The sequence below is a fragment of the Pygocentrus nattereri genome, chromosome 29, assembly GCF_015220715.1.
Source record: "Pygocentrus nattereri isolate fPygNat1 chromosome 29, fPygNat1.pri, whole genome shotgun sequence".
NCBI lineage: Eukaryota > Metazoa > Chordata > Actinopteri > Characiformes > Serrasalmidae > Pygocentrus > Pygocentrus nattereri.
The window spans coordinates 13587116-13607417 of record NC_051239.1 but is presented as its reverse complement, the minus strand read 5'-3'; the positions used below and the strand labels follow the sequence as shown (position 1 = coordinate 13607417).

General features: G+C 39.9%; 1 protein-coding gene across 5 annotated transcripts; it reads right to left on the bottom strand.

Moving 5' to 3' along the window:
• Positions 1-59: 59 nt before the first annotated feature.
• wrap73 (WD repeat containing, antisense to TP73) lies at positions 60-19822 on the bottom strand. 5 transcript variants are annotated; one of them, XM_017705814.2, is made up of 13 exons: positions 19677-19822; positions 18502-18627; positions 18128-18280; positions 17606-17722; positions 6771-6843; positions 4290-4393; positions 3943-4029; positions 3573-3707; positions 3298-3375; positions 2959-3061; positions 1827-1952; positions 1202-1393; positions 60-672 (listed from the first exon to the last, which is right to left on the bottom strand). In XM_017705814.2, exons 2-13 carry the CDS (start codon positions 18535-18537, stop codon positions 563-565), a joined length of 1314 nt encoding a protein of 437 aa, XP_017561303.1. In that variant the 5' UTR covers positions 18538-18627; positions 19677-19822; the 3' UTR covers positions 60-562. The 5 variants fall into 5 exon arrangements, with proteins under 5 accessions (XP_017561303.1, XP_017561301.1, XP_037392144.1 ...); XM_017705812.2 differs by having other exon boundaries at positions 18524-18627; XM_037536247.1 differs by having other exon boundaries at positions 19682-19822.
• Positions 19823-20302: the final 480 nt, after the last annotated feature.

Sequence of the window (20302 nt, the reverse complement as noted above, 5' to 3'; positions counted from 1 at the left end):
CGCAGCCTTTTGTAGGAAACCTTAGTGAACTGGGGGAGAAACTGGAGTCTTTTTTTTAGGCCATAGCGGAAGACAACCTGCTAGCATTTTGTCACACTAGTGTTAGGAAAAGTCTCTACACCTTACTAGCCCACTGAGTTGCTACAGCATACGCTAGGCTTTAAGCATTTATGGTCAGAGAGGTTCAATACTAAGAGTCAAGATGATATTACAACTAATGTTTTGTTCAGAGTTCAATTCAGTCAAATGAGAGAAAGTCTACACTTGACATAAAATGACACTGTGTGCTTTGTTGTTGATTAAACAACATAAAAGACATTGGCTCCCTGGATTCCAGACCTTTTTTTTTTTGTACGTTGGAACAAGTGTGCCATTTTCCTCTAACTTAAGACCAGTTATAGTTCCCTTCAGAACACAGAGTTAAAATCTGAGTTCAGACAACAAGCCCCAGATGAACTAGGGCAGCCTGACCTTTGGCCTTTTCTAGACACACTTACTAAGGCAGCCTCAGGTCAGTTGGAGTGCTGGTTTAGGGTGCGGGCCTGGTGCTTCTGTCCGCTGCTCATTTCTCCTCATCTGTAGCCATGTAGCACAGACAAATCTGGTCTTTCCCAAGCAGGACCAATGAATCTCCATTGCCATGCCAGAAAAGAGACTGCACCTGAAAATTACCTGTTGAACAGAGAAGCAGTGTAATAGCACCAGGGATTTATTTTATGAGCAGAACCTTTTAGTTTATGTGAAGGATATATGAGGCATATTTTGAACATTTGAATTATGATAAACTTTTTATGATAAATTTACACATTCATGGTAGTTTTGCCCGGATTTCAAATTTTAGCCTTTAACTGTTGTCCCTTGTATAAAAGTGATGATTTAGCCAAAAATGAGATTTACACCCTAAATTTAGTAATTTTATTTTAAAATGTAGTCACGTGGAGTTTTTTTTTTTTTTGCATGTGCTAAAATGTGACCCATAAAAACATACAACTGGGTCCAAAACCCTCAACAAAATCCGATTCGACACTTCTGATTTTTTAATTACTGTTTATGGCTTTGTGTTAAAAAAAAAATAATTTACTGTTTCCAACAGCAACAACAGTGAAAATTAGATTTTTGGCTAACCATCACTTTAAATTAGTAATCAATTGTCCTGCAAGCATTTCTCAGTAAAGTGTTACAGCCCGTTTTGGCCGTTTACCTTCCGCTGGCACCTTCACGGACACGCAGCCGGCCAATGACCACAGGTAGACTTTGGCATTTCCGGTGCAAAGGGCCAGACGGGGTTTTCGGGGGTCCCAGACGAAGCAGCGCACGGGAGCAGTCTGCTCCAGCACGGCCTGTAGGCCAAGTCGTTGCATGTCCCACACCCACAGGCTCTGCGGCATGTTGTCTGAGATGGGTTTGGCACAGCATAAGTGAGGACAGCAGAAGCACACACTCTGCCCCAGTGACAATCCTACTCATCTAAGTACTGCACTTATGATTAACACCCCCACAGCTAGTCAGCTCTGCTGAGCCAAGGAGGAAAACACACTTGTCGGGGAGTTTTGACAAGGAAGAATAAGCTCAGTGTTTCGAATAAAGGGGAATTACACAGCAGCTAAAACAGCATATGTCTCCAAATACCAGACTCTGTGGGCAGCCTGTAACTCTTCTCATGACTAGTAGTGGAGCCAAATGGGGCAAGGGGCACTGAATACAAGCTATGTATAACTTGTACAGTAATGGGTCTTAATTTTTAAACTTTTTTTGTGCATTTTTTCTCACATAAATAACATGTGAACTACAACATTTATAATTAGTATTTTTTGGAGGATTATTACCATTCTTTGTGGCGAGGTAGCGATTGTCTGCACTGAAAGCAACAGCAGAGATTCCAATTTTGGGGTTGGCTCGGTCCAGATCAGGCTTTACCACTGTCACCTGGACTGGTAGTGAAGCGATTTCATCTGAAATAAGGTAATGAATCACTCGGATCAATCAAGTTGCAGAGAAAAGAATTTCAACATCTTCAACAGTGTCATCTTAGCACAATTTTATAGCAGTAACAGTTAATCCACCTCAGATACTGTGTTCTAGTACAGAGCTACTGGTTTGATGAGAGACTGTTCTTTATAAAAAAAAAATTTAAAAAAAACCTGAAAATAACAAGTGTACTATGCAAACTTTACTGTATATAGCTGCGAGTTTCAGAGGAGTGCGGTATGTAAACCCCGTGATCTTCAGAAACGCAGTGCACTTGCTGCCAACGAGTCTGAATTAATACCATTGAAAGCACAGGGGGAAAGTGTGACAGTCAGTGTGGGTGGTTTCATGTTTTTAAGAGCGGAGAGGAAGGCTTAGAGATGGGATCTCATGTCAAAACATGACACTAAGCACTATGTTTTTGTTGGTGAGATTTATACAGGGGCATTTGCAGACCTCAGTCAATGGTCTGCCTACAGAAATAGTTGCTGCGCATCGGAATTCGTAATGGCCCTGTCACCATGCCTAGCCTCCTAGCCATGGTCTCCACTGAGACACCACTGTCTGCATAGCATGCAACATGAGCACACACGCTCACCCCACGTACGGGCACATATGGACACCAATAGGACCCAGAAGCACGACAGAGCTAAAGCCACAGCTTGCAAAAATAAAAACCAAGGCATAAGGTTACTTGGTGTGACATAATAAGTCAATATTATCTAATGATTCAATAGTAATAATGACAACTTAAAATCTATTAATTTATCTGCCATTTTACTACCTATAAACCTCTATCCCATTAACCCTGCATTAATGTTATTGTACTGAAATGTTCAGATACAGGACTGTTGCTTGCCCCACTCATGTTCTCTTATTTTTGACCTACATATTATATTATTATTATTATATCTAATATAATAATATTTAAGCTCTCTATCTTTTCCATTTCATGCAGTCTTTTATTATGGATCAGTCCCAAGGGCTTACATTTGCTCTGAGTGTTGAAGAGGGAGCTGCCCAGGGTGATCTGATGAATGGATACATTTTCAGTACCAACGACAGGTCTTTTCTCCACCTCTTTAAACACCACCTAGTAACAACATAAAAATAAATGAATAAATAAATAAATAAATGACCGATCATCCTTTAGAAGTACTCAGCTAATAGTAACAAATGCTGAAAACATAAGGCTGTCCACTCATCCTTCCTGTACAGAGATGCTACCTTGGCAATCCATAAACCACAACAAAAGCTGTAGAAAAGTGTTACAACAAGGATAAGCAATGCCTTTTGAAGTGATGATTAATATAAGGAGTAACTGCCTACAGCTTTGGAGCTGGTGATTGTGGCTGGATGTTCAAACTCAATGAGCTTCTTCCAGGTGATGTGGTTCAGGATCCGAACCTAATAGGGAAAAAAAAAAAAAAAAACAGCAAAATCATTCATTCTGAAACGAGAGCAGGTACGTGTTCTTTAACCAACAAAGCGAAATCAAAACATTTACCAAAGGACATGTAACTTGTTTGAATAACCATGTGAATTTACATGTTATCAAAATAAAACAAGCCCATAATGATGCAAAAACATGAGCATGGTTATACCTTCTCATCATAGCTGCCAATGGCAAGAAACTGGCTACTGGGACTCCAGGCAACTGATTTGATGCCCAGTGACCATTCGTAAGCACTGTAAGTAGACAACAGACGCCCATCCAGGGAATACAGTAGCATCTTGTACTGCAGAAATGTACATCTGCATTTTAGTAAAATGCACAAACATGCAATTGAATACATTTATTTTTCCAAATGCCATGTCTTCACAACAGTTTCACTACCAACACAAACTTTGCCAAAATACTAGGTACACAAATATACCATTCATTCTTGGTTACAGAATACACATTATTAAGTGATACCATGATCAAGTGTCACTGATTTTCTAAAATATTGTGTATAGAAAATCTATGCTCACCTCAAGACAGGAGTCCCACACTGCAAGCACACAGCCATTGGGAGACCACTCCACCCCAGCTAAGTCCTGTGTTTCTGTCTCAAAATGCTACAGCAGAGTGCTATTGTAAGTACCAATCATCATATTACAAATGAATGTTCATCTCTGAATAAGTCCTTTTCCTAGACTTAAACTACTGAACATACTTAGCTATCTGCATATAATACTGCCCATCCAACAGAAACTTCACCCTCAAACATATCCAATACCTGATTATCTCTAGTAAATCACCATATACCATCCTCAAGATCTACAATCTCAGCAAGGTGTGTGGGCTGTACTTTGTCAAGACAAAGAAAAATGCTCACCCTGAGAAGATGCCAGTCATCACACACAAATATGCTAATGTAATCTTTACAGTCTCGTCGCTCAGCTAAAGCCATGTAGCGCCCATCTGCACTGAAGTCCAGCCCTAAAACAGATAAGGCCATGAAAATATTAACACCAAAATATCTGGATGAAGAATGCAAACTTCCGACTTGTATTTGGCATATTCTGGATACATCTTTACTGCATAGGTCATGAGTGGATATGTTATGGGACCCCTTATCAATTTATCAATGATTAAATAATGGCCATGATAACATTCACACATCCACAACTTGAGGAATTCCACAGAAACACAAGAGCGTCAGCTCTATAGCCGCTCTGGGTTTTTGTTAGTGTGTAGTGGTATTCAATGCTCTGCTTCAGAGCATTGTGTGAACATTCGGCAAGAGCAACCATGAGCTCTAAAGTCTACAAGTGTTAATAACTTGTTCTTTTTCTTTTAGTCAATAAAACCTGGACTCTGTATAAAAAGGTCTTAAGGCTCCGTCACCCCCTCTGACATACATGGAAACTGTCCTAGATGCAAAGAATGTGTGACTGTCAAAATACCCATAGTATTAAACAATGAAAAACATCTATATTCATTAACATAGATGTTTATAGAATACAGAATATAGAACAGCACAGGCTTGAACAGCATGTGAGGATAATTTGCATTCATTTATTCATTATACACTCACCAGCCACTTTATTAGGTACACATTGCTAGCAAAAGGTTGGACCCCCTTTTGCCTTCAGAACTGCCTTAATTCTTTGTGACATACTTTCAACAAGGTGTTGGAAACATTCCGCAGAGATGTTGGTCCATATTGACATGATAGCATCACATGGTTGGTGCAGATTTGTCAGCTGCACATCTATGATGCAAATCTCCCATTCCACCACATCCCAAAAGTGCTCTATTGAATTGAGATCTGGTGACTGTGGAGGCCACTGGAGTACAGTGAACGCATTGTCATGTTCAAGAAACAAGTTTGAGATGATATAAGCTTTGTGACATGGTGCATTATCCTGCTGGAAGTGGCCATCAGAAGATGGGTACACTGTGGTCATAAAGGGATGGACATGGTCAGCAACAATACTCAGGTAGGCTGCAGCATTTAAACGATGCTCAATTAGTACTAAGGGGCCCAAAGTGTGCCAAGAAAGTATCCCCCACACCATTACACCACCACCACCAGCCTGAACCGTTGATACAACGCAGGATGGATCCATGCTTTCATGTTGTTTTATGCCAAATTCTGACCTGACCATCTGAATATTGCAGCTGAAATCGAGACTTGTCTGACCAGGCAACATTTTTCCAGTCTTCTATTGTCCAATTTCGGTGAGCCTGTGCGAATTGTAGTCTCAGTTTCCTGTTCTTAGCTGACAGGAGTGGCACCCGGTGTGGTCTTCTGCTGCTGTAGCCCATGTTCTTCAAGGTTCGACGTGTTGTGCGTTCAGAGATGGTATTCTGCATTCCTTGGTTGTAACAAGTGGTTATTTGAGTTCCTGTTGCCTTTCTATCATCTGGAACCAGTCTGCCCATTCTCCTCTGACCTCTCACATCAACAAGGCATTCTTGTCCACACAACTGCCGCTCTGGATATGTTCTCTTTTTTCGGACGATTCTCTGTAAACCCTAGAGATGGCTGTGTGTGAAAACCCCAGTAGATCAGCAGTTTCTGAAATACTCAGACCAGCTTGTCTGGCACCAACAACCATGTCACATTCAAAGTCACTTAAATCACTTCTCTTCCCCATTCTGATGCTCGGTCTGCATGGTAGCAAGTTGTCGTGACCACCTCTACATGCCTAAACTTGCTGAGTTGCTGCCATGTGATTGTTAACACGCACAGCTAATCAGCCAAACAATTGAACCTAATAATAAAAGTGGCAGGTAAGTGTATATTTTCTTCTATATAATTTTTCCTTTGCATGTAGACCATTTAACCTGTTATTGTGGCACACTGTTCACAAGAAGATGCCACCATTTTTCAGTATAACCTTTCAATTAGATGATGCAAGTTATAGCCCGATCAATCTACGGTAGCGACAATTCCCTAATCATATCATGTACCACCCAGACTAGGAGGAGTGTGTTCCATTGTATTAGCCCAGGGCCAAAGTAACACCAAAGCTATCACAGTCCCTGTCCTGCACAGAGAGTGCACTGCCCAGAACACATCACAGCCCCCTGATGTGGACAGACTGGTTATGATGACTATGTGACATTTACTGAACAAGGCACCCCAGCTGTCAGCGAGTACACATACTTGGCTTCAGGGCCAGGGCCAAGCCTAAGGTTACAGGTTAACCCACACTCTGATTCATGTATGGCATGGTTTACCGTGACCCTGTCCAGAAGTCTCCCTTCAACCCCATGACACTGACACAGACGCACACACGCGCACACACACGCACACGTTCATCTCTGCTTTTACCCTAAGTATAATTCATCACAATCAATCACTTACCTTTCTGGCAGGCCTTAGGATACTTGATGTATGACACAGATTTGTTACAAAGAGACCACACAGTGATTCTCAGCTGCAAAGGTAAAAGAGGCAAAAAAGAAAAAAGGATGTTATTCTCACATATGATTAACAACAAATGATTAATGCAACAGATAATTATGAATGGGTAACCTTACCGACAGAAATTACTGCATATGGTACATTTTCACTCAGTTTAATTAGGTGCTTCAGTCTTAAAATCTAAAATAATTTTCAATAAGGACACATGATCAGAATCTCAGATATTGGCTCCAACACGCAATGGACAACCAGCCAATTTATTCTTTTTAAATCTATGTGCATTGCAATTTTATGATGTAAATAACGTGACCCATGATCCAAGAATTTAAAATGCAGTTTGGTCTATTACAAATATTATTTATGTTGCAACTTTGGCTTATTGTAATTAGTACTGGAATAGTAGTAGTGAGTGTTATGTGTTCACTGTGAGAGGTTAGAGCACTGAAATATAATCAAGCTACAGGTAAGACAGTAAAGACTGTTCTGTTTACTGTATAAAAGCAGTATTATTAGAAATACAAAAATGGAGCACTCAGATCTTGAAAGGTTTTTCTCAACTTAGATACTGTAAGAAAAAGCCCATCTCTCTCTCTTACTGTTATCACATGATGTGATTTAAACATTAACTTAAACCTAATGCTTAAATTCTTCACTTTTTCAGGATTAAGTTGTGCTATTAAGGACAACATCTGTCCTTCTTTCAATTTATCCAGCTTCCCGGTTGATAGACATATTTGTAAAATCACAACCTTGCACTAATACCAGATAAATAAAAATAAAAAAACTAACACACAAATGCATGTATGGGAAAAAGATTAGATGTGTAAATTTGGCATCTGAAGGCCATTTATTTAACACAAAAAACTAAAATGTATAAATATTATTCTAATGTATAAATAGTGTTTTCAAAATGTAGAAATGCATCCTAAAAATATACATGAACACTCATGGAATAATTTTCTTTGCATTTAAAACAATATATAGAATAATGGGCAACATACTGTATCTAAAACTATTGAAAAATCTGAATACATTTCATCCAGACTCTTGCGCATCATTAATGTCATGCAGTATAACAAAGCTAAGTAAAGGTGTGTAAATCTTTCTGAAATATTTGATGATTTCACTTTTTCTCCCTCTAATAACTTTGGTAACAAAAAGGCATGTCCTTCAGTACAACATAAAACATACTTTTGATATTGTTTTATAATGTTTGTCAGTAGCATTGTTTTGTCCTTCAGCACAACAAAAGTTTCATGTTATATCACAATATCACCCATTATGCTAAATGAGCAGCTTTATGTAGAAATTAACTCCAGATATTCAGGTCCAGATACAACAATAAAGATAGCAATAAATAGCATAATAGTTTCTGAATCAGACATACACAATGCAAATTAAATATATGCTGACTATTCATAACTCAATCTGCTAGCTGCTAATGAGGCTAAGGAGTGTTTAAGTAAAAAAGTCTCATCAATCATCCTGGTACTAATGTTGCAATCCTAATCCTTCCTAATCCTTCCAAAAGCACCACACTGAGAAGTAGAGGCATCTAGCACTGAACTTGAGCAAAACCAGAGGGAATGAAATGATGAGTGGGTGAAATAAGGAGAATCTATGGAATAAGGCCAAATAAATCCAGGCCAATGGCAAGGCTAACCTCCCCTAAAGACAGGGCAATGAGTGGATACTGGTAAATAAACCCATATCTTTAAATACACAACAACGTGTTCCCAAATAAACAAGCACGTATTTATTTCAAGCCAGCAAATATTAGAGTTCTAATAGGTGACTTAATTCTATGAAAAATGGCTCACTGTCATATACAGCATACTTTGTCTGTCTATTTAAGCATGTGATGCTAAGCTATGCCTCAAGTGTTACGCCTACTTAAAATCAGAATTAAAAAATGAAAAATGGCCATTACAGGATTACACAGGACATGTATTATCCCAATTATTTCTGCAATTTCCATACCGACACATTCATGATAGTGACTACTGGAAAAAGCCCAAAAACTATGGACTCATGAAAGATGATGGACAAGGCACTTGACAAAAGACAGACAAGTGTTAGTGTCACTTTACTTTAAAGAGCTTTATAACAAGTTTAAGTCAGGGCACCCTGCCAAAGGATGGGTACACGGGTAAAGAATGTTCACAAATAACATGTAACATCTTGTCCTTGAACACAGACACTCAGTCTACCAGATGCTACAATTAAAGGGGGTCAGCAATGTAAGTGGGGAGACATGAAAGAAAGAAATGCAAGCCAAGAAGAAAATATATATCAGTCTGTGAAAATGTGATGACTCAACCACATGTTAAAGCCAGAATCTATTAGAATGTGTTGTTATTCTCACTTAATGCTGACATCATCAGTTACCATACAGCTGAAGTCTATTCCTAAAATCTACAACATAAACCACATTGATGCTGGAAATTAGTGAACCACCACAGCTATCATGCTTGTAGCTTGTATCACATGATAGCACCATGTAACAAAGTGTAATCAGAAATCAGGTGAACTAGCAAAGAGCTATTTAATAAACAATATTTATTCATTTTCTCAGTTGTCTACCCCCCTCTGAACTACTGCTTCAGAAAAAAAAATGAAGTGCCCACTTATACCTGTCCCTGCAGCACACTGCTGGAAAAAAGGGAACAGTACAAGTAAATCTTTGTTTATCAGGGCACAAATAATGTAAAAATGCACTGATTAAAATTATTCAAGATTTTTCGTCACAATCTAGGACTTTAAAGTTGCGTAGAACTAGGTACAAAGAAATCACTCCTTAGTGATACATAGATATGCATACGCATAGCTCAACTTTGCATTTTGTGCAATGTGCATTTGATTTTAAACAAGTCTTTGGTCTGATGAAGACCGCAGAGGTCAAGCAATAAATAGTATGGCCATTTGTGATCAGTGTGTGTAGTCACTTTGAGAAGAATCCATTGAGAACATCTACGTGGAACAACAAATGAGAATATACATTACTGCTGTGATGCTTGGTTGAGCATGGATCTGTTTTAATTAATCCATACAATCAGTATCAATGTGTCCCACCTCAACTATGACTGGAGTGCAAAGTGCAAGGCTCTTATGTGCTTGTTTACAGCTCGGTAAGCCATTCTAATGTGCGCGCATCTCTTCATCTTCACTGCCTCTGATCGTGCTGCGCATCACAGCTCTGTGAAATACTAAACTCATCTTGTCCTTTAGCCAAGATCTTCACATTGCTTTGTAAAAGTAATATGGGCTAGCAGAAGTGACAAAGTCTCAAACCTGACATGTGAATGGTCACTGAGATCCTTGGGCACTTGGAAAGTCTTGCTTCCGTGACTATGAGCCATGAGGATGATACTTTATCTCAATGCCACCTGCACCACCACATTCATAACGAACCTTAATCACACAAAACCTCAAACTTAAAAACAACAATCTATACATAGTTACAGGCCTAAAAAGTCTACAATAAGAGGTATTATATTATCTATGCTCCCCTGTTGTTCTACACTGAACTCAAGGCTAGAAGGATACCTGATGTGCATCAGCTGCCCTCTCTCCTGTGGCTATCTGTCTTCACCTCTGGAAAGATTGAGCTAAGCTCTACAGCTGTGCTACATGAATATCCCTAAACATCACCTCTCTCTATTTCAGTTCTATGGAAACTAGCATCAAAACATCAAGAGATGGCCCCTCTCACCATGTCTGGCTGGACAGAGAGAGCGAGCGAGCGAGCTGTGGGAGAGAGAGCTGTGAGAGAGAAAGAAAGAGCGAGCTGTGAGAGAGCGAGAGAGCGTGAGAGAGAGAGAGAGAGAGAGAGCGCGAGAGAGAGTGAGAGCGAGAGAGCGAGAGAGAGTGAGAGCGAGAGAGCGAGAGAGAGTGAGAGCGAGAGAGCGAGAGAGTGTGAGAGAGAGAGAGAGAGAGCGCAAGCGAGAGAGAGTGAGAGTGTGAGAGAGCAAGAGAGCAAGAGAGAGAGAGAGAGAGAGAGAGAGAGAGAGAGAGAGAGAGAGAGAGAGAGAGAGAGACTTAGCAAATCTGAAATCTATGACTTTGAGGACAGTGGGGAAGTAGGTGGGAGATGTTTCTTCGTGTTGCCATGCATGCTAGTGGTCGGAGAAAGCTGGTGAGGCTAATGCATTCATAGGTTCAGTGTGCCAGCTTAGGCAGACACACGTCACCACCAGGTCTGGAAACACAGAGGAACATTCAGCACCACGACAGCTGCAGCCCCCGGCACTGCTGTATGAAAACAACACTGCAATGTCAAAGACAGTACAAATAGAATGATACCGCTTCCTTTTCCAATAACAATACTAATAATTTTTTCATTAAAAACTAATAAGCTTTAAAATAAGTAATTTCAAATTGAGTCACCTCACTAAAAATTAATGTCGACAGCTCATGCTTAAATAACTTGTTCTGCTTCAGGATGAAAAACATAACAATGAAAAAGAATAACATGACTAGTACAAAAGTATAGCTTTAAAAAAAAGATTATAAAAAGATATAAAGAAAACTGTTCTCCCAACACCTGGAAGCCCTAGCAGAACACTAAAACTGGTTCCGATTCAAGTCAGACCGGTCACAACTATTACATAATCCTCTAATCACCATTATATAAGATAATCAAAATGATTCAAGATAAACAGTATTTAAAGCTTTCATATTTCAGACTTCCGCTGTAAGAAGACATCTCAATATTATGGGTCTGAAACATTCTCAAACCAAACAAAGAAGCTGGCGTTCTCAGATCAATAGAGTTCTGAGAACACCAATAACCTGAACATCATTGAACGTGTTTCGAATCACTTGGATTGTGAGAAGCAGAATATGCAACCAACAATCTCCTTAAAGATTTCTTTGGACAACTAAAAGTCTTAGGGTGGACAAAATTAATACTACAAAATGAATATTATATTCAACTCTTGAGGCGTCTGTTGCATATATAAATCAACAATTGCAAAATTTGTATAATAAAAATAAAGGCACTCATTTACTTAGCCAGCTTATATTCTTAATGTTATCATATGACTTACTTTATTTTGCCTAAAGTTTTGTAAAACAATTCCATTATACTTCAGTTACAAAACTAGACTGGATTATTTCTTTTACTTACGATATCTCAGCATATTCTCTTGAAATACTGATACCAGGTACTACATTTGTGCTATCTGCATAAACAATCGGGGGGGGGATCTAACCAATCAATCAATCAATCAATCAAATCAAATCAAATCAAATCAAATCAATCAAATACACAGTCAACCTAAAACAGAGAGAAACGATAATGTGCCCAGTGCATGGACCACACAGCACAAGGTAAGTAATAAGATTTATGGTATACACTGTGGAATCTAATGAATCAATATGATTCACATTTGGAAAACCCCTTTTGTATTCGAGAAGCTTGACTGACATTTCCAAGAATCTTTACATAGACCTGTCTGTCAGCAGAGGATTAGGTCAGAGCATTCCTCACCACAAAACATTTTTAAAACGATCCAGGCCCAATTCTCCTATTACAGGCTTGATTCTCGCCTGCATCTGATACAGCTAGCCAGACGTACCGAGAGGGTGGGAGATGTCACCCCGCACCATCGTTAAACCACTCAGGCTGCTTACACTCACAGATTTCTAACAGCTCACAGTCAAAATGCTAAGCATTAGCTGAAGCCCAAAGGTCCCAGGCTGGCGGGCATTGTTGGTTAAATCCCAAACAATGTTGGCTCATTTGAATGGTATACTGTTCACCACTGTCCTTGAGTTTCTTCTTTCTCGAGACTCATATCACCACTTACCAAACACAGATTACTTTTAACACCTGGAACAAAGTGCTAGCTTGCTTGTAATTAGTCAAGCTCAGCTGGAGCTGCATCAATTCTCCAAGACAAAAACAGGCAGGCCTACGTTCATGGAAGTTTGGCTTGCAAAAGACTTTGTAATGGATGTTCTTTCTGTTAGATCCTAATGTATATACAAGTGCATACTCCTGATCAATGCACAAATCCTGGGTTCATGACTAGGCCTTAGGGCTTGTGTCACACAGAGGCCTCAGCTTATTTTTGTGCATTCATATAGTTAGTTGTAAGTAATATCCAATCAGCAACGTTCTAACACTGTTCTGTTGTTTAGGCTCCATGTACCCGGACGTCATAAACATCCTTGGGGCCCTTGGCTAACTATAACTCTATTTCATCCAGTCCTCTCTCTCTATTGTCTTCTCGCATGATCACGCGATGATCATGCAATTTGTGTGTATATAAACTGCTATTCTGATCAATTAATGGGAAAAGCCTTCTGACTACAGACCTAGTCTCTGAGGTCATTTGAGTTTCCCCAAGCCAGCTGGACTCTCAGGAGGACGGAGGACACATCAACATAACAGAGCAGCGGAAATCATTAGAGAAGCAAAAAGGGTGTTAAAAAAAAAAAATGAGGCACTGTAATGGGAATTCTGGGCTTATACCAGTACAAATACACACATATATACACTGTATTTCTAAAAGTATTCGCTCATCTGCCTTCACACCTATACGAACTTGAGGGACATACCATTCTTAATCCATAGGGTTTAATATGATGTCGGCTAACCCTTTGCAGCTATAACAGCTTCAACTCTTCTGGGAAGTCTTTCCACAAGGTTTAGGAATATGTTAATGGAAATTTTTGACCATTCTTCCAGAAGCACATTTTTGAGGTCAGACACTGATGTTGAACGAGAAGGCCTGGCTTGCAGTCTCTGCTCTAATCCATCCCAAAACTGTTCTATCGGGTTGAGGTCAGGACTCTGTGCAGGCCAGTCAAGTTCTTCCACACCAAACTCACACATCCATGTCTTTATGGACCTTGCTTTGTGCATTGGTGCGCAGTCATGTTGGAACAGGAAAGGGTCCATCCCCAAACTGTTCAAACAAAGATGGGAGCATGAAACTGTCCAAAATCTCTTGGTCTACTGAAGCATTAAGAGTTCCTTTCACTGGAACTAAGGGGCCGAGCCAAACTCCTGAAAAACAACCTCACACCATAATCGCCCCTCCACCAAACTTTACACTTGGCGCAGTGCAGTCAGACAAGTATATATATTTTATTTATTTTTTTTCATATACACACACACACACACACACACACACACATACATTATATATATATATATATATATATATATATATATATATATAAAAAACACACACACACACACACACACACACACACACACACACGAACACCTTCTAAGCCACTTCTCCTTCAGGGTCGCGGGGGATGCTGGAGCCTATCCCAGCGGTCATCGGGAGGAAGGCAGGATACACCCTGGACAGGTCGCCAGTCCATCACAGGGCCGACAGACAGACAGACACACTCACACCTAGGGGCAATTTACCATGTCCAATTGGATTGACTGCATATTTCTGAATGATGAGGGAAACCGGAGTACTTGGAGGAAACCCACACAGACACGGGGAGAACATGCAAACTCCACACAGAAAGGACTCTGGTCGCCCAGCTGGGGAATTGAACCCAGGCCCTACTTGCTGTGAGGCAACAGCACTACCCACCATGCCCACACACACACACACACACACACACACACTACAATACATATGTAATCAAATACTGGTTTGAAATATTGGTCAAATCTAAAGATCTGTCCAACTGCAATTTTAAGCAATTATCTTACAGTACCAATAAGATTCTGATATTGTGCATCTACACTAAAACTGTATATTAATGCAGCATCAATTCAGCACTAATCCTACATCCTGCTTCATATGATTTCCACTTTACTAACAGTACCATTCAAACAGCATCACTCTAGACTTTATAACTCAGACGCTCTAATGAAGTCTCTCTGTCCATTCTGGGGGAAAAACATTAGACACTTCTTTATATTCTGTAACTAAATTGCCTGTTAATCAGTTCATTATCACAATGAGACATTTCACTCCACCAACCCTACTCCACAACCCTACAATAGCGTAGGCCCTCAACTGAAGAGACACCCCCACCCAGAACAGGGATGCCAAACTACAGTCTTGGGGGTCCAGTGACCAGCACAATTTGGTGATTTTCCTGCTCTAAACACTCCTACTAAACCTGGCAATTAGGCGAACTTGAATCAGTGTGTTGGAATTGGTGAGTTGAAAATTACCAGCCTGTGCTGGATTCAGTCCCGTCTCGGCCTTGACTTTTTTACTGTAGTGCATTCATGTTGACTGCAGCTGTGATTCAGTTCATATCAGTCAAATTAAAGTGGCACATTTGCCTTAAACTACAAGTCTAAAAAGCCATAAATTACTTTACTTGGGAAATACAGTTATATGCAAATGTTTGAACATCTCCAATCAAATTGTACATATTGTTGATTTTCTAAGCAAAAGTTTAAAAAAAAAAAAAAAAAAAAAACAACAGGAAAGAAATTTAAATACAGTATTTTTCTGCACAATTAATTTGAATGTATTTGGAAAAAAATATAAAAATGTGCCCTTTTTTCCACTGACTACATTTTATTTATTTTCCTCACATTAAATTCAACAAATTTTAAACAACCGAAAATTATAAACAATAGCTGTGCACAGAAGTATGTTCTCTGTAATGGATGTTGTTCACATAGAAAACAAGCAAAACATGGAATTCTTCCAAATACTGCCCAAAATATTGCATACAACTGTACTCTGTCATTTCTCTGAGGATGTTTCAAGCAGCTGACTGACACATACCTAACATACCATAGATCATTAGAGATACCGGCTTCTTTTAATCCAGCCTCCTACAAGTGAACAGACAAAGATTCTTATAAATTCAACCACTCATATGCTCCAGTGAGCTCTGATAAAACACGCTATGGCAAAGTATCCCCATCAGCATGTGGATAAACTGTTTGAGAAAGGGCAGAGAAAACACACTGGTTGTAATAACACCAGGCAGCTGTTCCTAAACAAGTTAATTTAGCATCCTGTTTATGAGTATCGTGAAACCAAAGCAGTGACACGTACACCACTTTGGCAAAACCTTAATGAATTTTTGTCTGGGGTGAACGTAATGTCAGTTGCGGCTGGGCACTGAACTCTTAACCTCTCCTCTCCTCACAGAGATTGGCATCCTTCAACAAACCAATTACTAATACTGCATTACATTAATCTGCATAATCAGTACTGATGATTAAGGCTGCACAACATCTGCAAAACTACATATTGTGATTATGTTCCTACAAACTGTGACTGGTGATCTACTAAATATCATAAATATTGACATGAATCATCAGATGTTGGCAAGGATTCCCAAAAACTATCTATAACTAAATCTATAAATAAATCAACGATTTGTTAGAGGGCTCATTTTTCATTTTCCAGCATTCTGCGATATCCACATTTTTCGCAAAGAGCAAAGGCCAATACTGCAGTAACGACTACTATGCAATACAAAGTGCAGCCCTACTAATATTATCATCTTTTGAAACAAACCTATAATATCCTTAAAGTTTATCAAGTAGTAGCGTCAAACGGAAGAGGAAGAACAGAGTCTGCATTTGATTGCTACTGAGTGGGAGAAGAGTCAGGCACAAAGTGCGAATGCCACAGGCTCACAGACACGCTGCTCTCCACATCCCCCCGCCTTCATTCCCAGACACAGCTGCTCACTGTCTCAGCACCTGTCCGTGACTCTCGGAGTCAAGTTCAGGCAGCAAGCAACTCCAGCTCTGGCACTCAGCCCAAGTGTAATCCAAATTGGCAAAGACGTAGAATGGAGAAAAAGAGATGGAGATGAAGTAAGAGCTTCTTCTCGTTCATGGTCAGGGCAGAAAAACCTCTGGACAGGGGATACATGTGCTACAATTAACCTTTTGTGAATTCAAGCCCAAAGCAGAAACCCAACCATTCAACCAAACACCAAGAGAACAATGGTTAACTCACAGAAACGTTTTAGGGCATATCCAATTTAAATTTTAATCAAGAGTTGCAATATCAATCTCTGACTCTGTAATAATGTGTTTCATGTTAAATTTAAGGCAATAATCATTTTTTTTATTATTTTAACATACAACATCCAAACACGCAAACATGAATTTTTCATTTTCCCCCTTTTTCCTCAATTCCCACAACCTATTGCCATATTGACACATTTGCATGTAAACTGCTGTCTTGTATCTTCATTTTGTGTCAACGCTTGTTTAAATACTCTTTTTCCTCCAGTTTCAAACTTGTTAGAACATTAGTTTGTGTGTATGCAAACTGTCTTTTGCTTATATAAACTGTTTTTGGCTTCTAACATCAAGGAGTACAGAGGGACAATAGCCATAACATTTACTACTGGGTTGATTTATGTGCACTGTCCCAATGTATGAAATATAAACAAACAGAGAAAAAACATACAAACAAACCAATAAAATAAATAACTGGAATCTCACTGTTTTTGTTTTTTTTTTTTTTTTTTTTTTTGCTTGACTGGTTCATCTCAGGCCTGCTTTCCAGCTTTTTTCCAAGAAACCTGTGTAGTGTGCAAACACCATTCAGGATAAGACCTAGGAAACCCTCTAAAATTATACCTCAAATGCATTTTCTATTTATTTACTTGATTTTACAATACCATGCTGCAATGAACAATGCCCAGGATGTGGACATACTTCAGGGCTCTATGTCCTATGACAGGTTATTTGAGGGTTTAAGCTAGCCCTGGTCCACCCGACTGACTGCTATTTTCAGGTCTTTAGTTACGGGCAGCAACAGTTGACATGGTGCAGGATGGACTCCTCCTGACTTCACACTTACATGGAACTCAGTGGTGTTGAGAATGTGACGTCCGTCTGGACTCCAGCGTGAGGAGAGTAGTCCGATTGAGCCCTCATCTATCTTACAGTGCCATTCTGGCTGCTCCAGAGACCACACCTGCAAAAGCGAGACAGAAAAACGTGTTCATACACACAGACACACAGACACAGACACAGACACACACACACACACACACACAATCACCAGCAAGAAACACTCTTTTCACAGGTTCCACTCCACCTGCCCCTTTCTGTCTGAAGCAAAATGAAAGACTGGCGCTGGCTACCTCTACAAAGGTAAGATTATTTTTATTTGTTTTGAAATTATATGGCTGGGTTTGAATTTCTGCTGATATGACAAACATGTGAGCTTCCAGAGTTACTGGAGGCAACTTGAACCAACCAGATGGGACTTAATGTTATTTAGTACAATAGATGCTGTTTAGTCAACAAACTGGTATTCAGTTCAGCGACTGCATCCAGATTATATGCTGATTTTCATCAAAAGCATGGATCCAAGTACCTGTACAAGCCCTCTTTTGTACATAGCACAGAGGATAAAGAGTGAGTCTGAAGACCACTCCATATGGGCCACCTGGTCCAGACAGGTATACAGCTGCAAGATCTGCAGTGTGTTGACATCACGCACCACAAGGCGATATTGAACACAGGTGGCCTACAAAAGAAAGCAAAACGAAGGGGTTAGTTAGAGAGAACTACATCAGAGGTCTTATCTAAATTGCTAACCTTTTGTGCAACGTGATGTTACAGCACTGTTGAATATGACACAATTGTCCCAGTCAAGGCCATTGTATATGCTAAAGACTGTAAAGGTTGTGTAGGGTTGTCATTAGTGCACAGCTTTTCTTGGTTCACTGGGCTGTTTATATAACTTACATCAAATATGGAAATTTCATACCAAATACTTTCCATCCGGAGAGACTTTGCACAGCTGGTTGGACTGCTTGAAGACTTCTGAGAAATTCATGCCAGAACACTGTCAATCTTTGGGGTCGCCTGTTGCTGTGATTCACCAAAAAACTGCAGTTAGCTTTAATAGACTAGACTTATGTCTATCACCCAAATGCCTGACTACAAAAATACGTTAGTGTTGCCTAGACAATAGAAAACCGAGAAAACTGGTCAAACGCATGATGGCGCCACCTTAACTTCACCGAGGCACACAGTGCTTTCCTGACAAACCCTGAAGGCAGCATTTCAAACTCCAAATCCTAAAGACCTCTGCTTACTCTGGCAGCTAGGTTAGTTAATTCAGCTCATGAATAACTTCATAAACACCTGGCGAGCTGGCCAGCTAGCGTTAGGGCCACACGACCGTTAAAGATCCCCGTTTTTGTACGAAATTTATTCGAAAAGTGAAATGTTACGCAAAGAGTTTTTCCAGTAAAAAAACTGTTTTACTGTAGAGACAAAATAGTAGCGTTAGCTCACAAGAAAGCGACTAGTTAACAACATTTCTGTTTCTGACAGAAACCTGCCACATAGTTAGCTAGCTGGCTAACGTGATGGCGCATTCAGAGATGCTCACTTAACAACAGAGGTGGATTAGTTGGCTAATGTTACATCAATCCAGTTAACGCTACATGTAACTTATTTTAAAACGACAGCACTTAAACCCTTTATATAATGATTAACTGACATCTTCATGTTTTATTCTGTTGCTCACATCTCTCAAGTTTTAGCACCTTATTTTAACCAGACAAAAAAACTCCAGCTCCTCAACTGGATTTAGACGTTCCGCTGCAGTTTTGTTCTGTCCTTTTCTCTCCTCTCGCCAAATTTAGTGTTGTTTTGGTAGCGAGTGTAAGTCTAGTGTTATCCGAGTCACTTAAGTATTAGCGCTAAGCCTTTTGTTTAAATGCAGACAGTGGCCAACTCTGTTTATCAATCACAATCTACACAAGTACCGTTAGCTATCCTAGTTACTAACCTAACTCAGCTTCACTCATACGAAGATGTTAAGCTGGCTAACACTAGCCAATAAACGCCGTTTAAGATCATGTTCTTCACCTTCAAATGACTCGCTTCGTTAATATTCCACATATTGTTACCTTACTCAATTGTAATATCTGTTTCCTCGTCGGTGACAGATCGGAAAGGTTTACTTCTCCGACTAAAATTTTACTCCGGAGATCCCATCCGTCTCCACCTGACGGTTGCTGCCTTTCTTCTCCGGTTTGTCCGTTGTTTCGGAAGCGCCGTGTGTGAAACGTCATATAGCTCCGTCGGCCACAGCCAATCAGCGCTGTCCATGTGCTATCTGGGAATTGTAGTTTTAATATCTTCTTTGCGCGTGAATGAGAGTCTAACTTTGTATTTGCAGTCAATGTTTGCCTGTTTAAACATTTTATCGTCTTCTTGTATTTGCTAACCTCACACAACAGCGTGCCTAATAATACTGCGTAATTTGTTCAAATGCAAAACAAAAATAAATTAACTATCGAAATCGCCTTGTTCTGTACAAAACGGTATGATCACAAATACTGTGCGATTTGTAGTTTTACACAAGAACGCAGACGTTATTCAAGATGAATCTGTGTGTTTCTCAGCCGCTTTGGGAGCTTGCGAGGCTGTTAGATGAGGCTGTGTGGTCCCCTGGTGAGAGAGTCGTGTTTCCCGCTCGTGTGAGCCCAAACGGCGGCTAACGCCTCCTCCTGTCCCCCTTATCTCCCCCTAC